General features: G+C 50.1%; 1 protein-coding gene across 2 annotated transcripts in view; it reads right to left on the bottom strand.

The window, feature by feature from the left end:
* GSG1L (GSG1 like) overlaps positions 1-24756 on the bottom strand; it is a 212168-nt gene that overhangs the window by 14220 nt on the left and 173192 nt on the right. Inside the window, exon 5 of one of the 2 annotated variants that reach the window (XM_036824314.1) lies at positions 12357-12524. The exons of the other annotated variant lie outside the window; for it this stretch is intronic. Coding sequence (XP_036680209.1) covers positions 12357-12524 — 168 coding nt within the window. The remainder of the gene's footprint in view (positions 1-12356; positions 12525-24756) is intronic. 2 annotated transcript variants of the gene reach the window in all.

Below are 24756 nucleotides of genomic sequence, written 5' to 3' on the forward strand. Positions count from 1 at the left end.
TGGAAATGTCTACTTCATAAGTCTCTGCCCTCAAAGAGCTTCTAGTCAAGTAGGAAGTCAAGCATGCACACGAGTTAGAAAATGCCATGCATTAAATAACACACTTCAGGATAGCCTACGATAATGTCTGTACCAGGGGCTAGGCCTGTGCTTCCCAGGAGACAAACTCTGAACACAGATCTTATTAACAAGGACCTTCTGTGGCCTAGGAAGCCCCAGATGGCGGAACAAAGGCCTGAGTGTAGATGCTATATGAAGGCAGATATCCTTTAGATAACTGACGCTATAGGAAGGTTCAAGGGAGGTTCAGTATAAGGGAAGATGTATTTTTTGTTTGTTTGGTTGGTTGGTTTTTTGTTTTTTGTTTTTTTGTTTTTTAGTGGAAACATCCTTGTTAGTTTCCTTATAGCACAGGCTTGTTTAAAAAATTCCAACCCTATAGACAGAGCAGAAGTCCCCCTATAATTAAACCTCCATGAAGGGAGATGACCACTGATAGCAGTTTAGGGTTTCAGAATTAATACTTTTTTTACATAAATAGCCTCAAATTAAACAGATTTTTTGTAATCTGATTTTTTAACTTACCCTTAAAGTTCCAATGTGTTTTTATATCAGTACACATAAGTCCCACTCATCTTTCCTCATAGTTGTACATGAAAGAATAATGAATATTCAATAACCTACTGATAGACATTTCAGTGTTTTCCAGTTTTTTCACTCTTCCAAGTAATGGTGCATGTGTATCTAGCAAGGGGATGAGTTTCCCCTCTGCAGAGGTGCTAGAGGCGGGAGAATGCCCAGTCAAGAAGGTGCAACTGGGGACTTCCCTGGTGGCGCAGTGGTTAAGAATCCACCTGCCAATGCAGGGGACACGGGTTCGAGCCCTGGTCCGGGAAGATCCCACATGCTGTGGAGCAACTAAGCCCGTGAGCCACAACTACTGAGCCCACATGCCACAACTACTGAAGCCCGAGCACCTAGAGCCCGTGCTCTGCATCAAGAGAAGCCACCGCAATGAGAAGCCCGCGCACCGCAACGAAGAGTAGCCCCCGCTCACCGCAACTAGAGAGAAAGCCTGCATGCAGCACTGAAGACCCAATGCAGCCAAAAATAAATACATAAATAAATTTACTTTAAAAAATAAAAATAAGAAGGTGCAACTGGATTTAAACACTGGATAGGAGGCTGCAGCAGATAACCGAGCCCATTTCATCCCGGAGACCACCTGCCCGGCCACGGCTAGAACCTCTGGGTCAATAGATACCAGCCCGGCCAAGTACTGAGCCTCCCACATCCTCCTGCATTTCACAGCCTTAACCTTGAACCCATTCCTCGATCTACTCCAGGCTCCCAGTTCTCATAGCTTCTTATCCTGAGATCATCTTCCTCCAGGCCTTGTGCTGGGCACCTCCTTAGGCTCTGCTGGGAGCCCTGCCCTGGGGAGAGGGGCCAGTGAGCAAAGGAGCTGATGCTTTAGGAGAGAACAGCCCCACCTGGCCTGGTAAGCCCCATCCCTGGTCACCTTGCTGCTAAGAAGCCCAAAGTTCAATAGTCAACATATAAGAACACCTGCCAGTTAGTGGGCACCTGCTGCGCTGGGGGCCACAGAGACAGCTCGAAGTCCCCACCCTTGAGATGCTCACACGTGCTATACACATGAACCAATAAGCACAACTTCATGTACTAAGTTTTAAGCTAGAAGGACATTACGAAGGCTGAATAAGGGTGACTGTCTGTCTAGACCAGGGGTTGGCAAACTTTTTCTCTAAAGGTCTAGATGGTAAATATGTGAGCCTTTGCGTACCACATGATCTCTGTCACAACTATTCAACTGCCCTTGCAGCTGGAAAGCAGCCGCAGACAATATGCAAACAAACGGGCACATTGTTTAATAGACGATTATGTACAGCAGGCGGTGGGCTGGACTTGGCTTCCGGGAGACAGTATGTTAACCTCTGGTCTAGCCAGTGGTTCTCCATGTGGAGGCCCCCTGAAGTCACCAGGGGAGTTTCAAGTTGCCCGGCGATCACAGTGTACAGCCAGGGTTGAGATTCACTTGTGTCGGGACCAGCAGAGGCTTCACAGGAGGAAGCGATGCTGGAGCTGCATCTTGAAAGCCACAGGACGCGCTCGCCTCTCAGAGAGGGAGCTGGGATCCAGCCCAGGTCTCCCTGTCTTTCTGCTGTGCTGTGTGGCCGTTCTGGAAAGAGCTGGTTCCTTGCACACATGCAGCCCTCTCCACCAGCTTCGCCAATGAAAATAAACGGTCTGCAGGGTCCTGGCAGCTGTCTGGTGAGTGGCAACGCCTGTGACCCTTCGTCCCCCTACCCTCGTGCTTCCTGGCAGAAAACACGTGAGGACAAGAGGATGCTTTGGGCACAGCTGAGACCTTGGGCCCTGCAGTGAGGCGGGATCGTGGCCGAGCCCAGCTCTGCTGTGAATGGACAGCTCACCCGCTCTGAATCTCTGTGATCCGGAGTTTTCTACGTGGCCACGGGCAGGACAGTGGTGGTAGGAATGACCGTCAGACAGCTACCACCGCCCCACTGGTTGTTGTGAGGTCAGAAGCCCAGGACCTGGCACAGAGGGAGGGCTCAGAACAGAGTTGCACTACTACTGGTTTTCAATCTGTTTAATCGTTGGTCTCCCGCAAACATTTTAAACTCAGAGAGAAGAAGGATGGAGTTTATCTCCTTCTCCACTTGTAGTCTCAGGGTCTAGCACAGCGATGGCACAAAGTATCCCAAAGAATGTCAGAAGGGAGGGAAGGGAGAGTGGGGTAGGTAGGGAGGCAGGGAATTGAGGAAAAGCAGCCAAGGCTAAGAGCAGACCACGGGGGAGGCAGCCCAGGTTCATCCAGGGAGGCTGAGCTTTGTATTGAAAGAAAAGGAAATACTCAAATGTCACTAGATGACTATCTTCTTTAATTTGAAGTACTTCCTGCAGGAAATATTATGTGCTTTCTGAAGACAGGCTATTTTTTTTTTTTTTTTTGATGGTGGTGTGAGGGGTGACCCACGAATCTAAATAAGTGCCTTGAAGGGTTAGCGGGGGAGGCTTGGGGTGAAGCAGTGCTCAGAAGGGGCAGCGGGTGGGTCCCAGGGCCCCTCAGGCCCTCCACACACCTGCTGTGTCACCTTCCTCTCCGGGTCTCAGCGTCTCCTCTGTGAGGGGGTGGAGCGGTGGCTCCACCATGTACTAGCTCTCTGAGTCTGGACACGTCCCTGTTATCCCTAAGCCTCGATTTCCTCATCTGATAAATGGGCATAATAAGGTACCCACTCTTAGGGTTGTCATAAGGATTCAGTGAATAATACATGCTCTAGCTCCATGTGTTTCGCGTTCTTACAGCACTGCCTGCACTTGCTACTGTCACAACTGTTATTATCCTCATCGCTGGGGCCTTTGCGGTCCGTCACTCTGTGACTCCACCTCCCAGCTCCTGATGCAGAAGGTTATTATTTTAACATATTAACCAATGCTCCCCCTCAAAAAACCCCACGTACACCCCTTCCTTTCATTCCATCATTTTGACCTCATTGCGTCAGGAAAGGGATGTTTTCCAAGAAGCAGAGAAAAGTCTTCAAAGTATGAAACACCTCTGGGTTCAGGGCAGAGGGAACCACAGGGAGTCACAGCACAGCCTTATGCCCCAGAAGAGAAGAGTCTCCCCAAACTGGGGACAAGGAGAGTCAGAGCAGAGGCTGAGTGAGCCGATGCTGTGATGTGCAGAAAGGTGAATGAGCCCTAGGGAAAGGCGACAAAAACAGAGGTAACTGCTCAGACTTTCACGGGAGAGAGAAATAAACTTGTACATTGTTTAAATCCTCATTATTTGGGGTATATTTACACTGATTCACACCTGTATCCCAACCACAGAGGCACTACCATCGTCATCATCGTTACCGTCATCCCCATTTTACAGATGTGAAAACTTTGTAACTTGCCCGAAGTCTAGTGATGTGCTGGTAAAGATCAACAACCAGCTCTACAATAGAATATGCTCTGCTTTGTGGTGTTTGTGGACCTCTGTGGGGTGAATACTCCCAGCACAGCTGATCTGAAGCAGGGAAAAGGCTTCAAAGTGTCAAACACCTCTGGACATCACTGAAGGTGTGATGTCACTGAACGCGGCACCAGGGAGGCATCTGTACACCCTGCTCTCATGGGCCAGCTCCACCCCGGCAGCTGCCTGGTGGCAGGGCAGGGATTTGAGCTCAGGTTTATCAGGAAACAGGCCCAAGCCTGTTTCCATTGTGCCCTGCAGATTCCCGGCTGGCAAGGTATGCTCTGTCAGACTCACCATGGGTACACCTACACTATGAGGTCCCAGTGGAAAGTGGGGCTGGGCACCATCCAACTCGGGCTCTCCCAAACAGCCAGCAGGTGTGCAAATGGCAGTGAGGGGTGTGACCACACTGTCACAGAGTCACTGCTCCAATGACCCACAACATCTGGAATCGGGTTGAGCCTGGGCATTTGCTCTTTTTGAGAGAAGAGAAGGACGCAAGCGATGGAGCAGGGAGGCTCCAAGGATTTGATGGTTTGAACCAATGTCTTGTCTTACAGGGAGACCCCTGGCACCTGCCCATCTAATTCCAGAGCCAAGTGTGGCCACAGCAGCTGGGGCACTGGCAAGGGGTCTACCGGGTCTTACCTCTGTTGTGGCGGGAGCCCCAGGCCTCCCCAGCACACAGCTCCCAGCACGCTCTCCAGCTGCCGTGGCCCTCTCTGTGCCATCCTCAAAGCCAAACCCTTTCTTGCTGCCCCAGGCTGGCTTGTTTCCCAAATCTCCAGTCACTTCCTCGTATAATGTGGCAGTCTACGTGGTGTGCTTCTCAAACCATCTGATAAAGGACTAGGTTTTTCCCCCTTAATTTTCAATCTACCTCGGACCAAATTTTTAATAAAATACAATAAAAATGAGTTGCTAGAAAATGAAACACACACACACACACACACACACACACACAAAAGGTAAGCTTGGGCGTACCAGCGATATCAACTCACTATGAAAGTTTCCAAACACGTGTCTCAGTTCCTCTCCTTATATCATCATGGACGTTTGCAAATGGGCCCCGGTCCAGGGACCACACTTTGAGTAGCACTGAGGTGTAGAACCCTTCTTTATCCACTGGCCTGTACTGGCCATGTCCACCTCCTGACCCGTACTCGGGCTGCATCTGCTCTGTCCTCTAGCCCGACGTTTCCCAAATGTGTCGGTGCCCACAGATCACCCGAGGAGCTTTTTAAAATGCAGATTCTGGTTCAGTGGGTCTGGGGCAGTGGGTCTGGGGCAAGGCCTGCATTCTAACAGGTTTCCAGGTGGGGCCAATGCTGTTGGGCCCCAGATCACATCTGAGGAAATAGGCACTGGACCCTGGGCTCTGGGCACTTGTGAGGCTCCGCAAAGTGTCAGCCCCGTCACCCTCTACGTCCTGGGCGGTCATCCAGTGGGCCCAGGCCTCCAGTGCCCTCCCCACAGTCCCAGCTGCAAATAAGCTTCACCGAAGAGCCCGCAGTAGTGACGGGGGGAAGGAGGGCACCCGGAGCCCTCCCGCCTCCACTGGGCTGATATTTGGAGAAAACATGGAGGTCAGGGAGCAGCTGTCCTGCAGGGTCATTTCCAGTTCAAGGACCACTCTGTTCTTTTTGCTTTCCTTTCACACAGTGTTGGTCATCGAGCTAATCTTGGGAGGGCCGTGAAATTTCCATGGCGCCATCTCCAATTTCTGGGCACCTCGCGAGAGGTGCGAGGCATCCCTGAGAAGTAATATTCAGGCAGCGAGAGTGGAAACAGACAGGTAAGAGGGAGCTGTGATCAAGCACGTCTCAGAGGTTAAATGTCTAAGAAACAGTCACAGAGGAGAAAGAACACAATGATTTTTAAATGATGCACTGACGATGGAATGGAGGATGAAATTAAAAGAAAATTTGGCAAATAAATGACCACAGGTAGGAGATTAAGATTCTATAACATCCCAGCAGAAGTGCCATTCCAAGACGGGGGAAATGAATGGGTTTTTTAAAAGATTCTTTTTTTTTTCTCTTTTGACATTTTGTGAGTAAGATCATCATGATACAGAACAGCTGGAAAATACAGGGAAGAGAAATAGCCACGGTGCCAACGCCCTCCCCTGATCTTTGTGTGTGGTTGACAGTTCTACCTCCTGTTTCTCTACTGGGCTTTAAAAAGAGACCTCTAGATATTAGCACCTTGAGATTATTTTGGGAACAGCATGGGCTAGAAATTATTACTCAGAAGAACAATCACTAGCATTAGTGGAGCCCCTACCCCCGCACCCCGTGCCCGCCTTCAACAGTTCCAAAGGCCCCTGACAACATGAAAACCTCTACACCTGACTTATCTCAAAAGTCAAAAGACCAGGTGAGCAGAGGTGAGCGCACCTGAGCAGGGTGCTGTCCAGCATGGCAGCAGCAGTGTGGGAAAGGTCATGCAAGCAAGACCACTGGCAGCTCCTAGAGGACAAAGGTCACCTTGGCCAACTGACCAGTGACCTCCTCACAAGGCTCCTTCCTCTCTGCTCTCTGTCACCCTCTCCATCCATCCCCTATTTGGGAATAAAGGAGTGGACCTGCATCCCTGCCCCGTGGAACTTGCATCCGTGGCCAGTGCTGAGAGAGGACGGGCGGGGGAATTCAGTCCAGTTCAGAATCGATGCTTGAGGACTTCCCTGGTGGCGCAGTGGTTAAGAATCCGCCTGCCAATGCAGGGGACATGGGTTCGAGCCTTGGTCCAGGAAGAGCCCACATGCTGCAGAGCAACTAAGCCCGTGAGCCACAACTACTGAGGCCGCGTGCCACAACTACTGAAGCCTGCGCACCTAGAGACCATGCTCCACAACAAGAGAAGCCACCGCATGAGAAGCCTGCGCACCGCAACGAAGAGTAGCCCCCGCTCGCCGCAACTAGAGAAAGCCTGTGTGCAGCAACGAAGACCCAACGCAACCAAAAATAAGTAAAATTGATTCTAAAAAAAAGAAAAAAAAGAATCGATGCTTGAGGTAAGATCTGCAGGCCCAGAATCAACAAGGCAAAGAATGGGGGGCACCCCGATAGAGAGGACAGCCATCCTGAGGCTACATGGAAGCAGAACGACTCTGTCTGGGGAACTTCCAGGGGAGGGGCAGCTGTGTGCAGGGGAAGGGGCCCGGGTCCGCAGGGAGGCGCTCATAAGTTATGGCGGGGAGCTGGGCCTTTGTCCTGGGGCTGTGGGAAGGCACTGCAGTGTTTTAGCAGAAAGATGAGGGTAGAGGCACCCTGATCACATTAGCATAGTGAAGAGGCTTTGGCTGCTGGGGGAGGACAGATGTGGGATTTACATCTCACCTCCACGTAGGAGGTGAGAGCTGCCGCCCTGGACGAGGAAGACGGGAGTGAAGACAAAGAGAAGTGACCCACCCGTAGGGGAAAAGCACTGGATTTGGGGTGTCCTGACATGATGTGCAGGTGTCTGCTTGCACAAGCAGGACCACCCTGGAGAGGAACGTGGAAACAGGACCAGGTTTGGGGGAGACCATCATGAGTGGGCACTGGCCATGTTGAGTTTTGAAGCCTTTGAGGATTGAGTGGAAACACCAGGGAGGCGGCTGGATACGGGGCTGGGGGTCAGGAGGGGACTAAGAACTCAGGAGTCCTGGCGCACGTGAGGCCGCTGAGGCTAATGTCGAGGAAGGGCCCAGAACTGACCTCAGGAGCATCTCCATTTAACAGAACAAGGAGGAGGGGGTGGGAGGGGCTGCCTGGAGCCCAGAAGCGTGGCTGGTGGGAACTGGGGGGAGGGTGTGTGCACATCATCTAGGCCTCTGGGAGCTGGTTCAGCAGAGTCAGGGGTGGAGGGCAGCTTGCAGTGGGTCGAGCCATGAGGGGAGGTGAGGAGGTGAAGACCAGCCCTTCCAAAGGTTTCCCTACAACAGACAGGAGAGAGAGCAGAGCCAGTGGGGGGTGGGGTCCTTAAGGCCCTTTCTGCTCCAGTCACGGGGATGGGTAAAGAGGGGGTGGTCCTCCACTATGCCAGAGCGATTTATGTCCAGGCCAATCGCCCCCAGGTTGGGGTGCAGCTGCTCTGCGTCTGCCCAGAGCCCCGTGAGGCCTGGCGCCCAGGAAGGAGGCTTGGGGACGGTCCCCACGCCGCCTTCTCATCCCAGTAACATCCAGTCCGCTACTGCGCCAGCCCCCCGCCCCAAATGCTGTGGAAGGACGAGAGATGAGAAAGCCAGGCTGAACTCCCACCCACACCCTACTCTCAGACCACACCAAACTGCTTAGATTTTCCTAACTACCCTTGTGTGTTGCCCGTCCTGGCCTTTGCTCGCCCTGTTGCCTGTGCCTGGGAACGCCTTCTCCCACCCACTGCCCGTCTGGCCACGAGCGCTGTGCGTACCTTTAAAAACCTGGCTTGAGGGTCTCGTCTGTGAAGGCTTCTCTAGCCTCTGCCTTCCCCGGGGTGCCCAGCCCTCCACCTGGAGTGACCTCCAGGAGACCCCATCGCGGCACCCAGGGTCATTTGCTGCACTCCCTAGACCAGAGCTGGGGGGCCGGCAGGCGATGGAAGAGGCTGGAGGGCTCTGAGGTGAGTGACTCACCTGAGGACTCACAGCTAATAAACTGCAGAGCTCATTCCAGCCCTGGTCTATTTCCTCGTGGCTTCCACAGGGTTAAGTGAGAGTGTACAGGTAAGGCCCGCGAACAGTGCTTGCAACAGGGGGGACTGCACCACTATAATGAACAATATAATTACTACGGATAGTTAATAACTTGTTGAGCATCTGTGGTTCTAGGTGTCAGGGACAGAGCGGAAGCCAAGAAAGCTCACTGCTCTGGCGCGGAGGCAGATAAAGTGCACGCACAAGTTCAGAGACTGGGACAGGCGCCTCATGCCTTGGAGCAAGGGCATGTGATGGGGGGATCTGACCCTGGGGAGGGCAGCTGCGCTTCTCCCTGGAGGCCCTGGCCCTTTGCTCCCACCCACCCACGGCGGCTTCCCCGGGAGCGAGATGCTGGCTCAGTTGAATTCCCCCTGGAGTCCAATCCAACAGGGTTTCATTTCCTTCCCCGCATTGTTAAACGAGATCTGAACATCAAGCATTCAAGAAAGCCCCGATGTGCAGATATTTACCTTTCGTCCTGCAGCTTCCGACCCTCCCCTGGGAGGCCCGATTAAGACGCCCTCCTTGGGGACGACAGGCAGGGTGAGGCTGGGGGGGTTTAATGCCAGACGTTTCTCAGAGCTGGGACAGGCAAGGCGGTTCAGAGTTAGCAGACTCGCCCACCCCCACAAGCCCAACATACGGGGGCACACTGGCCCCTGCACATGCATACACACACACACACACACACACACACACACACACACACACCCATGCCTTTCTTCCACACACCACTACATTTCAAAACCTCTGAAAACGGTTCAGAATCTGCCCAATCACTCTTCAGACTCACAACTGGCTCCTGCAGAGAAAAATCCAGCAAGACAGGGATGGGGTGCAGTGGGGTGGGTGGCAGTTCGGGCCCTCCGGCTCCATCAGCCTCCACAGGGCACCGTCTTGTCCTCAGTCAGGGGTGCCTCTCCCGCTGATAGGAATGGCAAGGGCGGGGGCGGGGGGGCGCACCTGGGAAAACCTGCACCCTCTCCAAGGGCAGGTCTTATCCCACACCCCTCTTCCGTATTCACAGCCCACCTCGCACCTCACCCACCTGTTTGCTGTGGTTATTAACGTGCTTATTAGATTCCCAATATCCACAACTGTGTCTTCACCTCCATCCCAAGCTAGTCAGTCCCAAGCTTTGTACTTTGCATCGGTCGCAGAAGGGACACATGAAATGCCCTCCATGTGCCACGCACTGTGCTTACCACATGACCTGGGTCCAATTTGAGCCTTCCCAAGATGACGAGAGCTCTGGGTTCTCCTACTGTAGGTCAGCAGAAATCGACCCAGAGGGGCTCAGTGACTTGCCCCAAGTCACATAGCAGTGAGGCGACAGAACTGGAAAATTCAGGTCAGTGGGGCCCTCAAACCCCTATTCTCTCCACAGCACGCCCTGATCCCCAAGGAGTAAGAAACGTGGGCAGGGGGGCTCAAGGATCTCTTCCCTCACGTCCCTGGCTATGGTTTCGGGGACTCCAGCCACTGCAGGAGTTCAGCCCTGCTGCTGGGTCCCCACAGACCTTTGTAGACATCTGTCTGTGTGCTCTGAGCTCTTTGCAGAGAAGGCACAAAAAAAAAAAAAAAGAAAAAAAAAATGAACAGCCCAGCTAAGCTGAAACGTTCTCCTTGGAGAGGAAGGGAAATAAAATTTGATGAACCTCTGCATAATGTTCAAGTTATGAACGTGTAAAGTGATATTCTGCACATATGCTGGGAAGCATTTATCTTCTCCCACGTCGTTGGGGCCTGAGCTGTTCAGGACCAGCGAACAGCAGCTTCTTGCTGATGAGGTACAAAGAGGTCCTGTCTTCTGCCTCAGCAAAACGAGGGTGCCCATGGATGCCCCGGGCTTTCCCACAGCCCAGGTAACAGCGGATGCGGTGTTAATGGAGCAGCTTTAGACACCAGGCTGCTCATGTAGCTGCTGTAAACATTTCCTGAGCACCTACTATGGGTCCCGTGCTCTGCCAGTCATCACCACCTTCCTAGTGGACGTGCTCTGTCCACAGCCATGGGCAAGGCGGGCCTGTGTGCCAGGCTGGCCTGACCTCCCTGACCACACGTGACAGGCCCAGGACTGGACAACTGACCTGGGACTTTGATGAAGGGGCGCTGGGATGCTGAACATTGCTGGGATGGTGGGGCTTGAGCTGAAAGTGGATGAGGCAGTCAGGGCTGAGGTCTCCAAAGAGAAGTTATTCAGCCAATCACACACACACATGCGCACACACACACACACCCCCCAAACTAACTAAAAAAATGTTAAATGAGCACCTATTAGGTGCCTGACCCAGTCCTCGGTGCTCAGAATACACTGGGGAAGAAGTCAGAAGAGCCCTTCCATCATGGAGCTCACGGTCTACAAACTATCAAACAGATAAACAAATAAAATAATGTCAGGTTGTGTAGGTGCTATGAAAAAATAGCAATGATAAAGAGTGTCTAGGACAGGGTGTATGGGGGTGTACAAATTTAGATGAAGTGATTAAGGAAGGCTTCACTGAATAGGTGACATCTGAGCCAAGACCTGAGTGAGCCAGCCAGGTGAGGATTCCAGGCAGGGGGCACAGCAGGTGCAAAGGCCCTGAGGTGGGGATGAGCTTGTAGTGTTCAAGAGATAGAAAGGAGGCTCATGGGGCAAGGGAGAGATGATGGGGTCTGCAGCAGTCAGAGGGAGGTTCCGGTGTGGCCCCCACCCTTCCCCACCGTGCAACTTCTTGGCTTAAACCCTTCCATGTGCCCCACGGAGAGTCCAACTCCTCAACGCTACCCAGCTCCACAGTCTCCTTCCCCCTTTTCCTCCTCAGACTCTGTCATCAGTCCTGAGAACCTTTCAGTTCCCTGCCACCAAAAGGCATTATGGCATGTCCAATCAGCTCCCCAAAAGTAAGCTGTGATAAAGATTTGGGTACAGGTAGATTATTTAGGAGATGGTCCCAGGAAATATGATAACCATCTGCTCGTCCTTCCACTCATCCATCATCCATCCATCCATCCATCCATCCATCCATCCATCCATCCAGCATCCATTCATCCATCATCCATCCATCCATCCATCCATCCATCCATCCATCCATCCATCAATTCGTCCATATACCCGCCCACCCAACCATACATACATCTGTCCATCCACTCAACCGTCCATCCATCCATCCACGCACCCAACCATCCATACATACATACATCCACCCACTATTTATTGTCACCTTCTCTATTCCCAGCTGGACTCTAAGGACTCAGGTGATCAGATGTGGTCCCTGACCTTGAGAAGCCCTCCTCCTCTAGCAACCGTCACCGATCCCACCGCTGAGTCTTTTTTTCACTCAGTGCTGTGACAGAGCCCAAGAAGGAAACCTTGGTTCTGCCTCTCTGTGACCCTATCTTGGTTCTAAGAAGCATGGGGCCAAAGGGCAAACACTCAAACTTGATTCCCTTCTTGGTTTCTCAGGCTCTATTCACATAAGCCTAAGGCAACCTCATGACCCATAAAACATTAAAATGTCCCAGAAATTCCAACATAGTGGGGTCCAAACTCTGCCTCACCCAGCCTGCCCCTTCCAACCCACAACCCCCCAGAACACTTCCGTCAGATCACTCTAGTTTTGACTGGCACCCTGTGGCCACTGAGGCCGGGCCTCGGGCTTCTGATTCCCAGTGGTGGCCAGAGGTGACCCCATGTGCACTGACCTCTCCCGGAAGTACTTGATGGCCTCAGGGTCTATGAAGGTCGGCTCCTCCCGGTAGCCCTGCTCAAAGACCTTGCGCTTGTGCCGGAACTCAATGACCGTCTTGGTGTAGGAGTTGAGCGTGGTGACAGAGGCTGCCATGCAGCAGGTAAAGGAGCCCCACGCCAGGCTGCCAAGAGACGAGGAGAGAGGTGCCACGGTGAGGGTGGGCAGGGGACAGAAAACCACACCCACCAGATATCCAGACCTGAGCATGTGCCGCCGCAGAGAAGAGTAAGAATTGATCCCTGCCCCACCCGTGGTCTGGCCTGGGAGACAGCATTATCTGTACATTGTGATGCAGACACCACAGAGTTCATTACTGGGAGGCAAGAAGAGAGCGAGTCATTCCATCCACAGGTTGGCATCAGGGAAAGTGACCAGAATACAACAACGCTTGCAGTCGGTCTTGGAGGATGAGTGAGAGTTTACTAGGGGGAACAGCATTCCAGGAAGAGGGAAGAGCATGTGTAAAGGCGTGGAGACAGGAGGCAGTAGGAAGCCCTCCACAAACTGTAGGAGGTTTGGGGTGCCAAGTGAGGGGGTGTGAGGAGGTTAGTTGAGTTGATGATGGAAAAGTAGAGGGGGGGTCAGATACCCTAGTAGCTGATTTTCCATGAGAGCTAAATTACCCTTGTTCACGAGTGACCTTGGCAAAGGTGTTTCGCCTCTCTGCCTCATAGAGTACCATGTCACAGGCCTGTTGCAAAGATTAAAGGAAACGACCCATTAAAAATATCTTAGAACAGTGCCTGGAAATAGTAGGCACTCAAGAAAGGTTTGCCCTCGTTACTGCCATCACTATTATCAACATCCTTACTACCCACTTCTTTTTTTTTTTTTTTAAATTGGGGTATAGTTGCTTTACAATGTTGTGTTAGTTTCTGATGTACAGCGAAGTGAATCAGCTGTATGTATACATATACCCCCTCTTTTTTGGCTTTCCTTCCCGTTTAGGTCCCCACAGAGCACTGAGTAGAGTTCCCTGGGCTACACAGCAGGTTCTCATTAGTTATCTATTTTATACATATTGGTGTATATATGTCAGTCCCAATCTCCCAATCTAGCTGACTTGGTTTCCAGGCTCTTTCTCTGTTAGATTAAGGCTCTCTGCTCACACTTCCTCTGTGCACAGCTGGGGACTCCTGGCTGCGCTCACCTGATGTGGATGTCAACCAGAGCTGGAGAATCTGTCCTGTCTGCATCTGGAGAGAAGGGAAGGGGGGCGTGGAGCTAGGAGAGTCAGCTGGCCAGGATGCTGGTCTTCTCTGCTCCAGCGCCCACTCTAGAAATGGCCTCCTGCCTGCTTCCTCTGATCAAGACCGTGCAGTAACATGTAGAACCAGAAGTGGGGTACCCGCTTTGCTCCAGTTGCACCCGGTCTGGTTCCCAGGTACCTGTTGCCCAGTCTCTTTTTTTTTTTTAATTTTTAATTTTTATTTATTTATTTATTTATGGTTGCATTGGGTCTTCGTTACTGTGCACGGGCTTTCTCTAGTTGCGGCGAGCGGGGGCCACTCTTCGCTGCGGTGTGTGGGCTTCTCACTGTGGTGACCTCTCTTGTTGTGGAGCACGGGCTCTAGGTATGCAGGCTTCAGTAGTTGTGGCATGCGGGCCTAGCTGCTCCGCGGCATGTGGTATCCTCCCGGGCCAGGGCTCGAACCCGTGTCCCCTGCATTGGCAGGCGGATTCTCAACCACTGCGCCACCAGAGAAGTCCCCCAGTCTCTGTCTTGATAACTGGTTTCCTCCACATCAGGGGCTCAGTTTTGTTGCTGCCAACGCTGCACTGTCTCAGGGCCTCCAGCCTCCCCTTCCACCAGCCACCCACTGGGTCTCTCAACGTCACCGCCCCTGCATTCCTCAAGGTCAGTGCAGCCCGCCTCCCATACCCACTGCTCTTCTCTGTGTCAGCCTCAGAGCACCCGGAAGGAAAGCAAGGGGAAATCTGAGGATTCCGCCTTTCTCCCAGGGATCCCCATTCATCATCTATCCCTTATCACAAAACCCTTTAGGAGGGCTTCCCTGGTGGTGCAGTGGTTGAGAATCTGCCTGCCAATGCAGGGGACACGGGTTCGAGCCCTGGTCTGGGAAGATCCCACATGCCGCGGAGCAACTAGGCCCGTGAGCCACAACTACTGAGCCTGCGCATCTGGAGCCTGTGCTCCGCAACAAGAGAGGCCACGACAGTGAGAGGCCCGCACACCGCGATGAAGCGTGGCCCCCGCTTGCCGCAACCAGAGAAAGCCCTCGCACAGAAACGAAGACCCAACACAAACAAAAATAAATAAATAAATAAATAATTTAAAAAAAAAAAAAAAAACCCTTTAGGAGAGTCCCCTGTTTTTTCATAAGAAACTAATTTAGATCCTCTAGAAACTCTGAGTATCTATAATAGACAGCTGCAGGGTGTCAGTCTGGCCCCTCTAAGAACTGCCTTGTCAATCAAAGGGCCCAGTAGGTGACCCCACCCTACTGTTCACAGATGATTGGAGGAGGACCGAACATCTGGCCAAAGCTGGTCCAGTCAGATACATTGTTCTCTCTTCCGAACAATGAAACTGAAGAGTCTAGCTCAATCTGGGATGTCTGTTTGAACTAGAGTGATGGAAATTCAGAACATGAGGACAGAGAATGAAGAAGCAGGCTTTTTCTGGGATTCCACGAGTACACGTCTGTTGGTTTGGCCTGACCAGCACCCATTCTGTAAAGGGACCACTACTCCCCTCCTCTTGGGCCGTGTGGTTCATGGGGGGTTGGCCTCACCCCCAAACTTTAGGGGTGTACACATGACCTAGGCCTGGCCAGTGAGAGACTTCCATCTGGCCACAGTAATTGGTGCAGGGATGGACATGTGACACCCTAATTAGGCTATCGAGACTCATTCCCAGGACTTTTGCTGAAGCTGTTGGGAAACAGGGCTCATCTTTTTTCTGGGGTGCCAAGCTGGTGGGATTTGAGCCAGGAGCTTCTGGAGCCCATTTGACCGCCCCCCCCAACCCTGAGAATGAACCTGACTCAAAAGGAAGCAGAGCCACAAAAAGGAGCTAGATCCCTGAGTTGAAGCCATTACTCCTGGACTTCCAATTATAGGAGCCCAAATTCCTGTTTTGGATATTTTCCCCCCCTCAAGCCAGTTTGAATTGGGTTTCTTTCACTGGCAACAAAAGTTTTTATACAATTACTTTCTATAAATTCCCTTCTTTTGCATAAGTTCCTTTTGAAGTGATTTTCTAGTCTTTACAACCAGGGATCTTTACTCCGAACAGGTCTAACTCTCAACCCCGATGACCCAACCAAGATGGAGCCTCACATTCTACCACATACGCCTGTTTAATTTCACCGCAGTCCTCATAACACCCTGTACTTCTCTTGTGTCTTTTTATCTATTATTTTTTTATTCTTTGTTTTTAAATTAAACATTTTATTTTGAGATCATTACAGATTCACATGCAGTTGTAGGAAGTGATTCAGAGAGATCCCTGTGTACTCTTTACCCAGTTTCCCCCAATGGTAACATCTTGCAAATATAGTAACAACCGGGATATTGACACTGATACAGTCAAGATACAAAACATTTCCATCCATCACCACAGTGACCCCTCCTGTTGCCATTTTTATAGGCATACCCACATGGCTCCCAACCTCTGGCAACCACTCATCAGTTCTTCATCCATATAATCCTGTCATTTCAAGAATGTTGTATTAATGGGATCACCCAGTATGTATGTTTGGGGTTGGCGTTTTTTTGCTTAGCATAGTTCTCTGGAGATTCATCCAAGTTGTGTGTATCAAGCATTTGTTCCTTTATATTGCTGAATCGCATTCCTAGGGCAATGTATGAGTTGCTCCACACCCTCACCAGCTTTTGGCATTGTCACTATTTATTAATTTTAGCTATTCTGAGAGACATGTAGAAATATCTCATTGTGGCTTTCATTTGCATTTCCCTAATGGCTAATGGTGTTGAACATCTTTTCACTTGCTTATTTGCCATCTGTGTATCCTCTTCGGTAAAATTGCTGTTCACGTTTTTTGCCCACTTTCTTTTTTTTTATAAATTTATTTATTTATTTTTGGTTGCGTTGGGTCTTAGTTGCTGTGCACAGGCTTTCTCCAGTTGCAGCAAGCAGGGGCTACTCTTCATTGCAGTGCGTGGGCTTCTTACTGTGGTGGATTCTCTTGTTGCGGAGCACGGGCTCTAGGTGCGTGGGATTTAGTAGTTGTGGCACGCGGGCACAGTAGTTGTGGCTCGCGGGCTCTAGAGCGCAGGCTCAGTTGTGGCGTGCAGGCCTAGCCGCTCCGCGGCATGTGGGATCCTCCCGGACCAGGGCTCAAACCCGCGTCCTCTGCATTTGCAGGCGGACTCCCAACCACTGCGCCACCAGGGAAGTCCTGCCCACTTTCTAATTGGATTGTTTTGCTATTGTTGTTATTTACTATTGAGTTTTGAGAGTTTTTATATATCTTAGATATTAGTTCTTTGTCAAATATGTGGTTTCCAATAGTTTCTATCAGTCTGTAGCTTATCTTTTCAACCTCTTAACAAGGTTTCTCGCACAGCAGAAGTGTTTAATTTTTTTAAATTAATTAATTAATTTAATTTTTGGCTGTGTTGGGTCTTCGTTGCTGCGCGCGGGCTTTCTCTAGTTGCGGTGAGCGGGGGCTACTCTTCGTTGCAGTGCTTGGACTTCTCATCGCGGTGGCTTCTCTTGTTTCGGAGCACGGGCTCCATGGCGTGCCGGCTTCAGCAGTTGCAGCACACGGGCTCAGTAGCCGTGGCTTGTGGGCTCTAGAGCGCAGGCTCAGTCGTTGTGGCACACGGGCTTAGTTGCTCCGCCGCATGTGGGATCTTCCCAGACCAGGGCTCGAACCCATGTCCCTGCATTGGCAGGGGGATTCTTAACCACTGCGCCACCAGGGAAGTCCCAAAAGTGTTTAATTTTGATGAAATCCATTTTATCAATTTTTCCTTTGACGCTTTTTATGCCAAGTCTAAGAACTCTTTGCCAGGTCTAAATCCCAAAGATTTTCTTCTAATTTTTTTCTAAAAATTTTATAGTTTTACATTTTATATTGAGGACAGTGATCCATTTAGAGTTACTTTTTATATAAAGTAGTAATTTAGGTCAAGATTGGGTTTTGTTTGTTTGTTCATTTGTTGAAAAAGTTATTCCCTGTTCCACTGAATGGATTTACACCTTTGTCAAAAATCAGTTGGGCACATTGGTGTGGGTCTATTTCTGGGTTCTTTGTTCTGTTCCATTGATCTGTAGGCCTATCCTTCCACCAGTACTACACAGTCTGGATTACTGTAGCTATATAGTAAGTCTTGAAACTGGGTAGCCTGATCTGTCCCGCTTTATTCTTCTTTCTCCAAATTGTTTTAGCTACTCTAGTTCCTTTACCTTTCCTAATAAGTTTTAGAATAATCTTGTCTAAACCTACAAGAAATGTTGCTGAGATTTTAATGAGAATTGCATTAAACCTCTATACCAACTTGAGGAGAATCAACATCTTTACCATGAACATGGTGTATCTCTCCATTTATTTAGATCTTCTTTTATTTCTTTCATTAGCATTTTCTGGTTTTCAACAAGCAAGTCAAGTAGCTGTTTTGTTAGATTTATGACTATTTCACTTTTTGAAGTGTACATGGTATTGTGTTTTTTAGTTTTGTTGCCCAACTGTTTTTTCTAGCTTATAGAAATATAATTGATTTTTTGTATTTTTATCTTGTATCCTGAAACCATACTGAACTCATTTATTAGGTCTAGGCATTTTGGAGGGGGTAGATTTCTTAGATTTTTCTACAGAGACAATCATGTCATCTGCAAATAGGTGTAGTTTATTTCTTCCTTTCCAGTCTCTATGCCTTTTATTTACTTTTTGTGCCTTACTGCACTGGCAAGAACTTCCAGCACTATGTTGAGTAAGAGTGGTGTTCCCAGTCTTAGGGAGAAAGCATTCAATCTTTCACCATTAAGTATAATGTTAGCTGTAGGTATTTGTAGATGCTCTTTATCAAGTTGAGGAAGTTTCTCTCTATTCCTAGCTTTCTGCAAGTTTTTTTAAAAAATCACGAATGGATGTTGAATTTTATCAAACTTTTTTCTGCATTGATTGATATGATTATGTGGTTTTCACTTTATGTCCCTTAATCTTCTGCCATTAATAATATAATCGCCTTAAATATTTCCTCTGAGTAATTTAGAACCACATCAGACCATGTTATAATTTTTGCTTCAATCATCATGCATGATTCAGAAAACTCAAGGGGAAAAGTAAAAATGTTCTTTCTTCATTCCTAACATTCCAAGATGCCTTCTTTAATTTTTTTTTTTTTTTTCCTGTTTAGAGAACTCCTTTGGCCATTCTTTTAGGATAGGTCTGCTGACAACAAATTTTCTTAGTTTTCCGTCATCTGAGAATGTCTTGATCCCCCCTTTCCTTTCCTAAAGGATATTTTTGCTAGGAATGGAATTCTGAATTCTTTTCTTTCAGGAGTTGAAATGTCATGTCACTTCCTTCTAGCCCCATGGTTTCTGATGCAAAATTCCCTGTTTAAATTGGTTTTCCCTACAGTTAAGGTATTGTTTCTCTCTTGCTGCTTTCAATTTGTTTTTCTTTGACTTTAGGTTTTTTTAAAACACAGATGTATCATAGTGTGGATTTCTTTGGGTTTATCCTGTTTGGGTATCCACTCAGCTTGACTCTGTAGGTTTATATCTTTTACAAAACTGGGAAACTTTTCAGCCATTATTTTCTGAGTATTTTTTCGGCACCCTCTTTCCTCTCCCCTTCTGGCACTCCAATGTTAGATTTTTGTTATAGTCCCAGAGGTCCTTGAGGCTCTGTTCATTTTTTTAAAGTCTATTTTCTCTCTGTTGTTCAGATCAGGTGACTTCTGTCTTCAAGTTCACTGATTCTTTCCTCTGTCCTCTCCATTCTGCTGTTGAGCCCACTCACTGAAGTTTTTATTTCAGTTATTGTATTTTTCAGTTCTAAAATGTCCGCTTGTTTCTTTTTCATATTTTCTAGTTCTTTCCTGAGACTTATTTCTTTCCTGAGACTTTCTATTTTTTTCATTTGTTTCAAGGGTGTTTGTAATTGCTTGTTGAAGCATTTTCATGATTGCTTTAGAATCTTTCTCAGATAATTCTAACATCTCTGTTATCTCAGTATTGGGATCTCGTCTTTTTACTTTCAAGTTGAGATCTTCCCAGGTCTTGATATGGTGAGTGATTTTTAGTTGCAAACTTGACATTTGGGGTATTTTTTTACGAGACTCTGGATCTTGTTTAAACCTTCTGCTTTAGCTGACTTCCTCTGACACTGTTCTGACACAGGAAGGGGGAACACTGCCTTGTTAATGCCAGGTAGGAGTAGAAGTCCAGGTTTCCCACTGGGCCACCACTGACACTCAAGATGGAAAGGTTCCTGGTTACTGTTGGGCAGGGGTGGGAGTTCTGACCCCCTTAGGCCTTTGCAGATACAACTCTGGTTGGGAGGGGCAGAAGTGCCTCGTTACTCCTCCCCAGTTTGCCTCCACTGACACCACAGGGAGGGGGATGACTTCATCACCACTGGGCAGTGGTGAAAATCCTGACTCTCCACTATTTCTCCTCTGACACCACTCCAGCAGGGATAGGGAGGGTTCTTACTTGTTAGTGCCTACTGGGGGTGGGAGTCCAGGCTCTCCAGGTGACCTCCACTGACACTCAGGGGTGGGTGGGGCATATTACCGTCAAGCAGGGCGCAAGTCACAGCTCCCTACTCTGGTACCAGCTCGGCAGGACGTGGGCGTGCAGTTGAGTGCCTCATTATAGCCTGATGACATGAGATCTAAACTTGGCGTGAGTGGGGTAGAGCCACAGGGCGGTTTTGTTGTTGTTGTTGTTTTGGGATTTTTTTGTTTCGTTTTTGTTTTTTTCCTGTGATGGGTGACTGGGTAGAGCAGTTATTGCTGAAAGTTTTCTGTCTTGGTAGGCTGGCCCTTTTCTGGTTCTTTGACTAGAAAGCAGACTTTTAGAGGCGTTTTTGTAGGGGGGCATGGGGGTCGGTGCCTTTTGGCATTTCTGAGTTGCTGATTTCTTCAGCTCCACATCTGGGATGTAGGAGACAAAAAGTACTCATCAGTGTGTTATCCCTTGGGTCCTTAGCCAGCCTACTGTCTTCCCTCCACCTCTCAGAGGCTTATTATGTTTGTTTTATGTATAATGTCCGGGATTTCAGTTGTACTTAGCAGGAGGGTAGGGAGAAGTGTGTCTGCTCCATCTTCCCAGAAGTGCAAGTCCTTATTATTTGTTTTCGGATTGTCTTCCCCCACACTCCAGAATGTCAGCTTTATGAAAACAGGAGCTTTATTTCGTTCACTGCTATATCCTTAGCACCTGAAACAGTGCCTGGCACATAGTAGGTGCTCAATAAATATTTGTAGAATGAATAAATACAGATAAAATAAAAACAGATAGAAAAAAAACTGTTCTGGTTTTGATGTGGGTGAGGGGTTCAGGGGTGCATCTGTGAGTCTTCAACTTCCCTGCTCCCCAAAACCCCCAGCTCTCAGGCCCCCATGCAGGGCACAGATTGAAAACTTCGAGTCTGGAACGCCCGCTGGTGTTTGCAGCTTACATGGCTGGACTGGTACAGTGAGGTACGTGGGTGGTTGGCCTGGTTTTTGGAGACGAGGACAGAGTGGACACTGTGACACGGATGGGGGAGGGGCAGGGGGTGGCTGTCAGCTAACTCTCTGTCTTCTGGGAGCTATAGGGGTGGGTCGGGGGATGCTAGGGGACCAGATTCAGAGATGCATGGATGCCACCTTGAAATCCACCCCAGGCCCTGCTCGATGGAAAGATTGTACCTGGTCACTGAGGGAGACAGCCCCCGTCCACCTGCAGGCCAGATGGGCATAGAGTCACTGTGTGGGGCAGGACATGGCGCAGATGCTCCTAATGTAGGCCATCCTCAGTGCCTGTGAACTGAAGGGGCCAGGAGATGATGACAGCAGGTTCTGGGGGCCCAGCTGGTCCATCCATGGCAGCAGGGCACCCTTGGGCACCACAGTGCTCTCTCCCTGCCCTGGTCTTAGAGAAAAGGAGGCCAGTGCCACCTGCCTGGGGAGGGGGGGATGAGTAAGAGCAAGAGATTCCTGCTGACCACACAGCCTCTCGGTAACACCAGCAAACACCCTGTCCAGTGGTTCTTTGCAGCCAAGGCTCTTCCAGAATCCCCCTCCTCCCACTGCAAGGGATCAACTTGCTGAAATGCCAGCTCGACCCTGCAGAGAGGGCAGGGCAGCCTGGGATCCCCAGAGAGGGAAAGGGCTAGCCTGCTGTTTCCACAGGGTCATGTAGACTGAAGAGGAGGGGAGGGGAAGAAAGGAGGACAGTGGTGAGGCCACCACATGACACACAGATGCAAACAGAGAGGCACCACCCTCCTGGGACCTGGCCTAACTTGCTACTCTCTTGCTGCGTGACCTGGGACAAACTACTTAACCTCTCTGGGTGTCCAGCTTTTGTAAACTACAACTCCATGATGTTCTACTACCCTCATTCTGTCACGTGAATGCTCAGGATTGGGGTTTCACCACGTGTGCTAGGGTAGGAGGGCCTCTTTATCCACCCCTCTCCATTTTGATCAAATGCAAAACGGAAGTAGAAAGTGACTAGCTTTCCATTCTCCCACCATCACCAGGAAAACTGACATGTTGACATTCCAACTGGGGTCACAAACTCCAATTCCTGCAGGGTCAGACAAATGACTAAGTGAGGAAATTGTAAGGAAAGGGAAGGCAATAGCGAGCAGTGGGGACTGGGGTAAAGTAGAGAGCAGGTGCCTCATCTAAAGGGGGCAGCCTCTACTCAGCTGAAGCTGCCTGCTGCCATGCAGCAATGCAGGCTAGACACAGACATATCTTCCAACAGTCAAGAGAAGCCAGAAACCTGGATTTTTATGTAAAGTTTTTTACGAATTTGAATGATAGAAATAAATGCAAATTAAAAAAAAATAAAACCACTGTGGCAGGTCAAACAAAATATCTACAGGCTGGGTCCAGCCCTGGACTTCATGTAATTTGGAGCCTCTGAAGCTAACTGTGTGACTTGGGCCTTTGCCCTTTCTGAGCCTGTGTCCTCATCCCTCAAATATGCATGGCAACCCCTCCGAGTGGGAGTCAATGGCAGGACCGGAAAGCTCAGGGCTTGTAAAGTGCCTCCTGCTGTGCCTGGTACAAAGGAGGCGCTGACCAACCTTGGTCTCATCCACCCCTTCCCCACACCAAGCATCTGCTGTGTCCCCGTGCCCCCCACCCCCCAGGGTCTTGCCTTGGCACTGTCATAGGAGGACCTGGAGAGAGTTAAGACAAAGAGCTGAAAAAAAGGAGCAGGCAGGAGAGCTGGAGGGACCGGGGTGCAGGGCAGGGATGGGGTTCCGCAGCTTAGTGGGGGCCCACGGAGGGGAGTCTGGGCGTGAGGGGAGGGTGCAGCCAGGGCTGGATCTCAAGGAAACACTAAAGTCCTGAAAACAAGCGTAAGCAGCAAGTCGGGGGAGACTGGGGAGAACGGAGCGCAAGGGGCTGCCTGCATGCCCACCGGATGTCATCCTCTTGGACATTTGGGTCACATGTCTCTCAAAAAGTGACAGTGGCATTACCAAAGGCCCAATGTCATTATCACCATTTATAATCACTGCCACTTAACGGAGCAGTTACTGTGTATACACACTTTAAGAGCTGGTGTCACATGGCCCTCACAATAACCCCATTAGACCTGCATTACTGTGATCCCTACTCCAGAGATGAAGAAGCTGAGACTCGGAGAGGATGGGTCGCTTGCCTTTAATAGCAAAACGCATCGAGCACATTCTCTGTGCTAAGTGCCTCATGTGCGTTATTTCACACAGTCTCCAAAGATGCCCCCCACCCCTGAGACACACCTCCTGGGGTTCATGCTTTGTGCAGCACTTTCTCCTTGACTCTGGCCCCATTACTTGCTCTTGACCATCAGAATGCAGCAGACGTGACACTGCGTGGCTTCTGAGGCAGGGTCATGAAATAAACTTGCAGCTTCCACTTGGATCTCTTGGGACACTCTCCAGGGACCCAACCACCGTGGCTGAGAAGCCAGTCTCGCTGACAGCCGAGTTCCCAGTGCCAGCCAGCACTGACTGCCAACATTGTGAGCGGCCACCCTGGATGCCTAGCCCAGCGGGGCCCCAGAGGACTGGCCCCAGACAGCATCTGACTGAAACATCGTGGAAGAGCCCGAACCAGGACCACCCAGCTGAGTTGGGTCAACCCGCTGAACCATAAGAGATAATAAGACATTTTTTATTTTGAGCCACTAAATTTTCTGATGACGTTTGATAAATCAACAGAGAACTAGAACATCACTCACAAGAGCCCCATGACGTGGAAACTCAGGCTGTCCCCATTTTACAGCTGAGGATACTGAGGCGCAGGGAGGGTAAGTGACTTGGCCAGGCCCACAGTTGGTGAAGGTCAGGGTCAGGATCTGCTCCCAAGCTGTCTGATTCCAGAGGCCGCCCCTCAACCACCCCTTTATGCTGCTCACAGTGGCCGGAAGTGCCCGGCAGCGTGAGGTTTGAACCCAGGCTGGTGGACCCCTAATCGTGGAAACTTCGCCTTCCCGTGCAGGTGTGGCTCTCGAAAGCTGGTCCCCAACATCCGTTGAGCTCCTCAGAAGCCCCAGCCGACAAGCCCCTGCAGCCCATTCTTCCTCTCCTGCTGGGCCAGGAGACAGAGGCTGGTGCTGTCTTGCCGTGGAGCTGGCCTCCTCCCTGGTTGGGGGCTGGGGGCAGAATTTTGACAAATGGCCGCACACATATTAAACAAGAGAGATGACGCTGCACAGCCCTGGCAAGGCCCCCAGACGCGAGGGATGACAAATGGGGCTGATCCATCTTGCGGGCCTCAGTGACAAGGAGAAATGGATCAGACCTAATAGGGGCCGCACACTGGGCACCGGCCTTAAATAAGTCAAATGGGAATTGGGTGCCCCTTGAGAGGCTGGTCCGGGGGGAGCTGAGGAGCAGGCAGGAGGCCTGGCTTTCAGGGGAAGAAAGGTTTCCGTGGGAGACCAGCAGCCTGGGCTCCAGGCCAGGTGGAGAGCCAGGGGCTGCTGGAAAGACAGGCATGTGGGGGGAGGGGGTTCGGAATCCTGGGCAAGTGACCCAAACTTTCTGAGCCTCAGTGTCTACATATGCAACAGGGGGTTATTGTGCGTGTTAAATTTCATGTCAGTAACGATAATATTAGAAGAACTAGTGTTCCCTGAGCATTTACATGTGCCATGTGCTAAACACACATGAACTGTCTTACTATTAGCCCATCCCCTC

Source organism: Balaenoptera musculus, chromosome 15, assembly GCF_009873245.2.
Source record: "Balaenoptera musculus isolate JJ_BM4_2016_0621 chromosome 15, mBalMus1.pri.v3, whole genome shotgun sequence".
NCBI classification, from domain to species: Eukaryota; Metazoa; Chordata; class Mammalia; order Artiodactyla; family Balaenopteridae; genus Balaenoptera; species Balaenoptera musculus.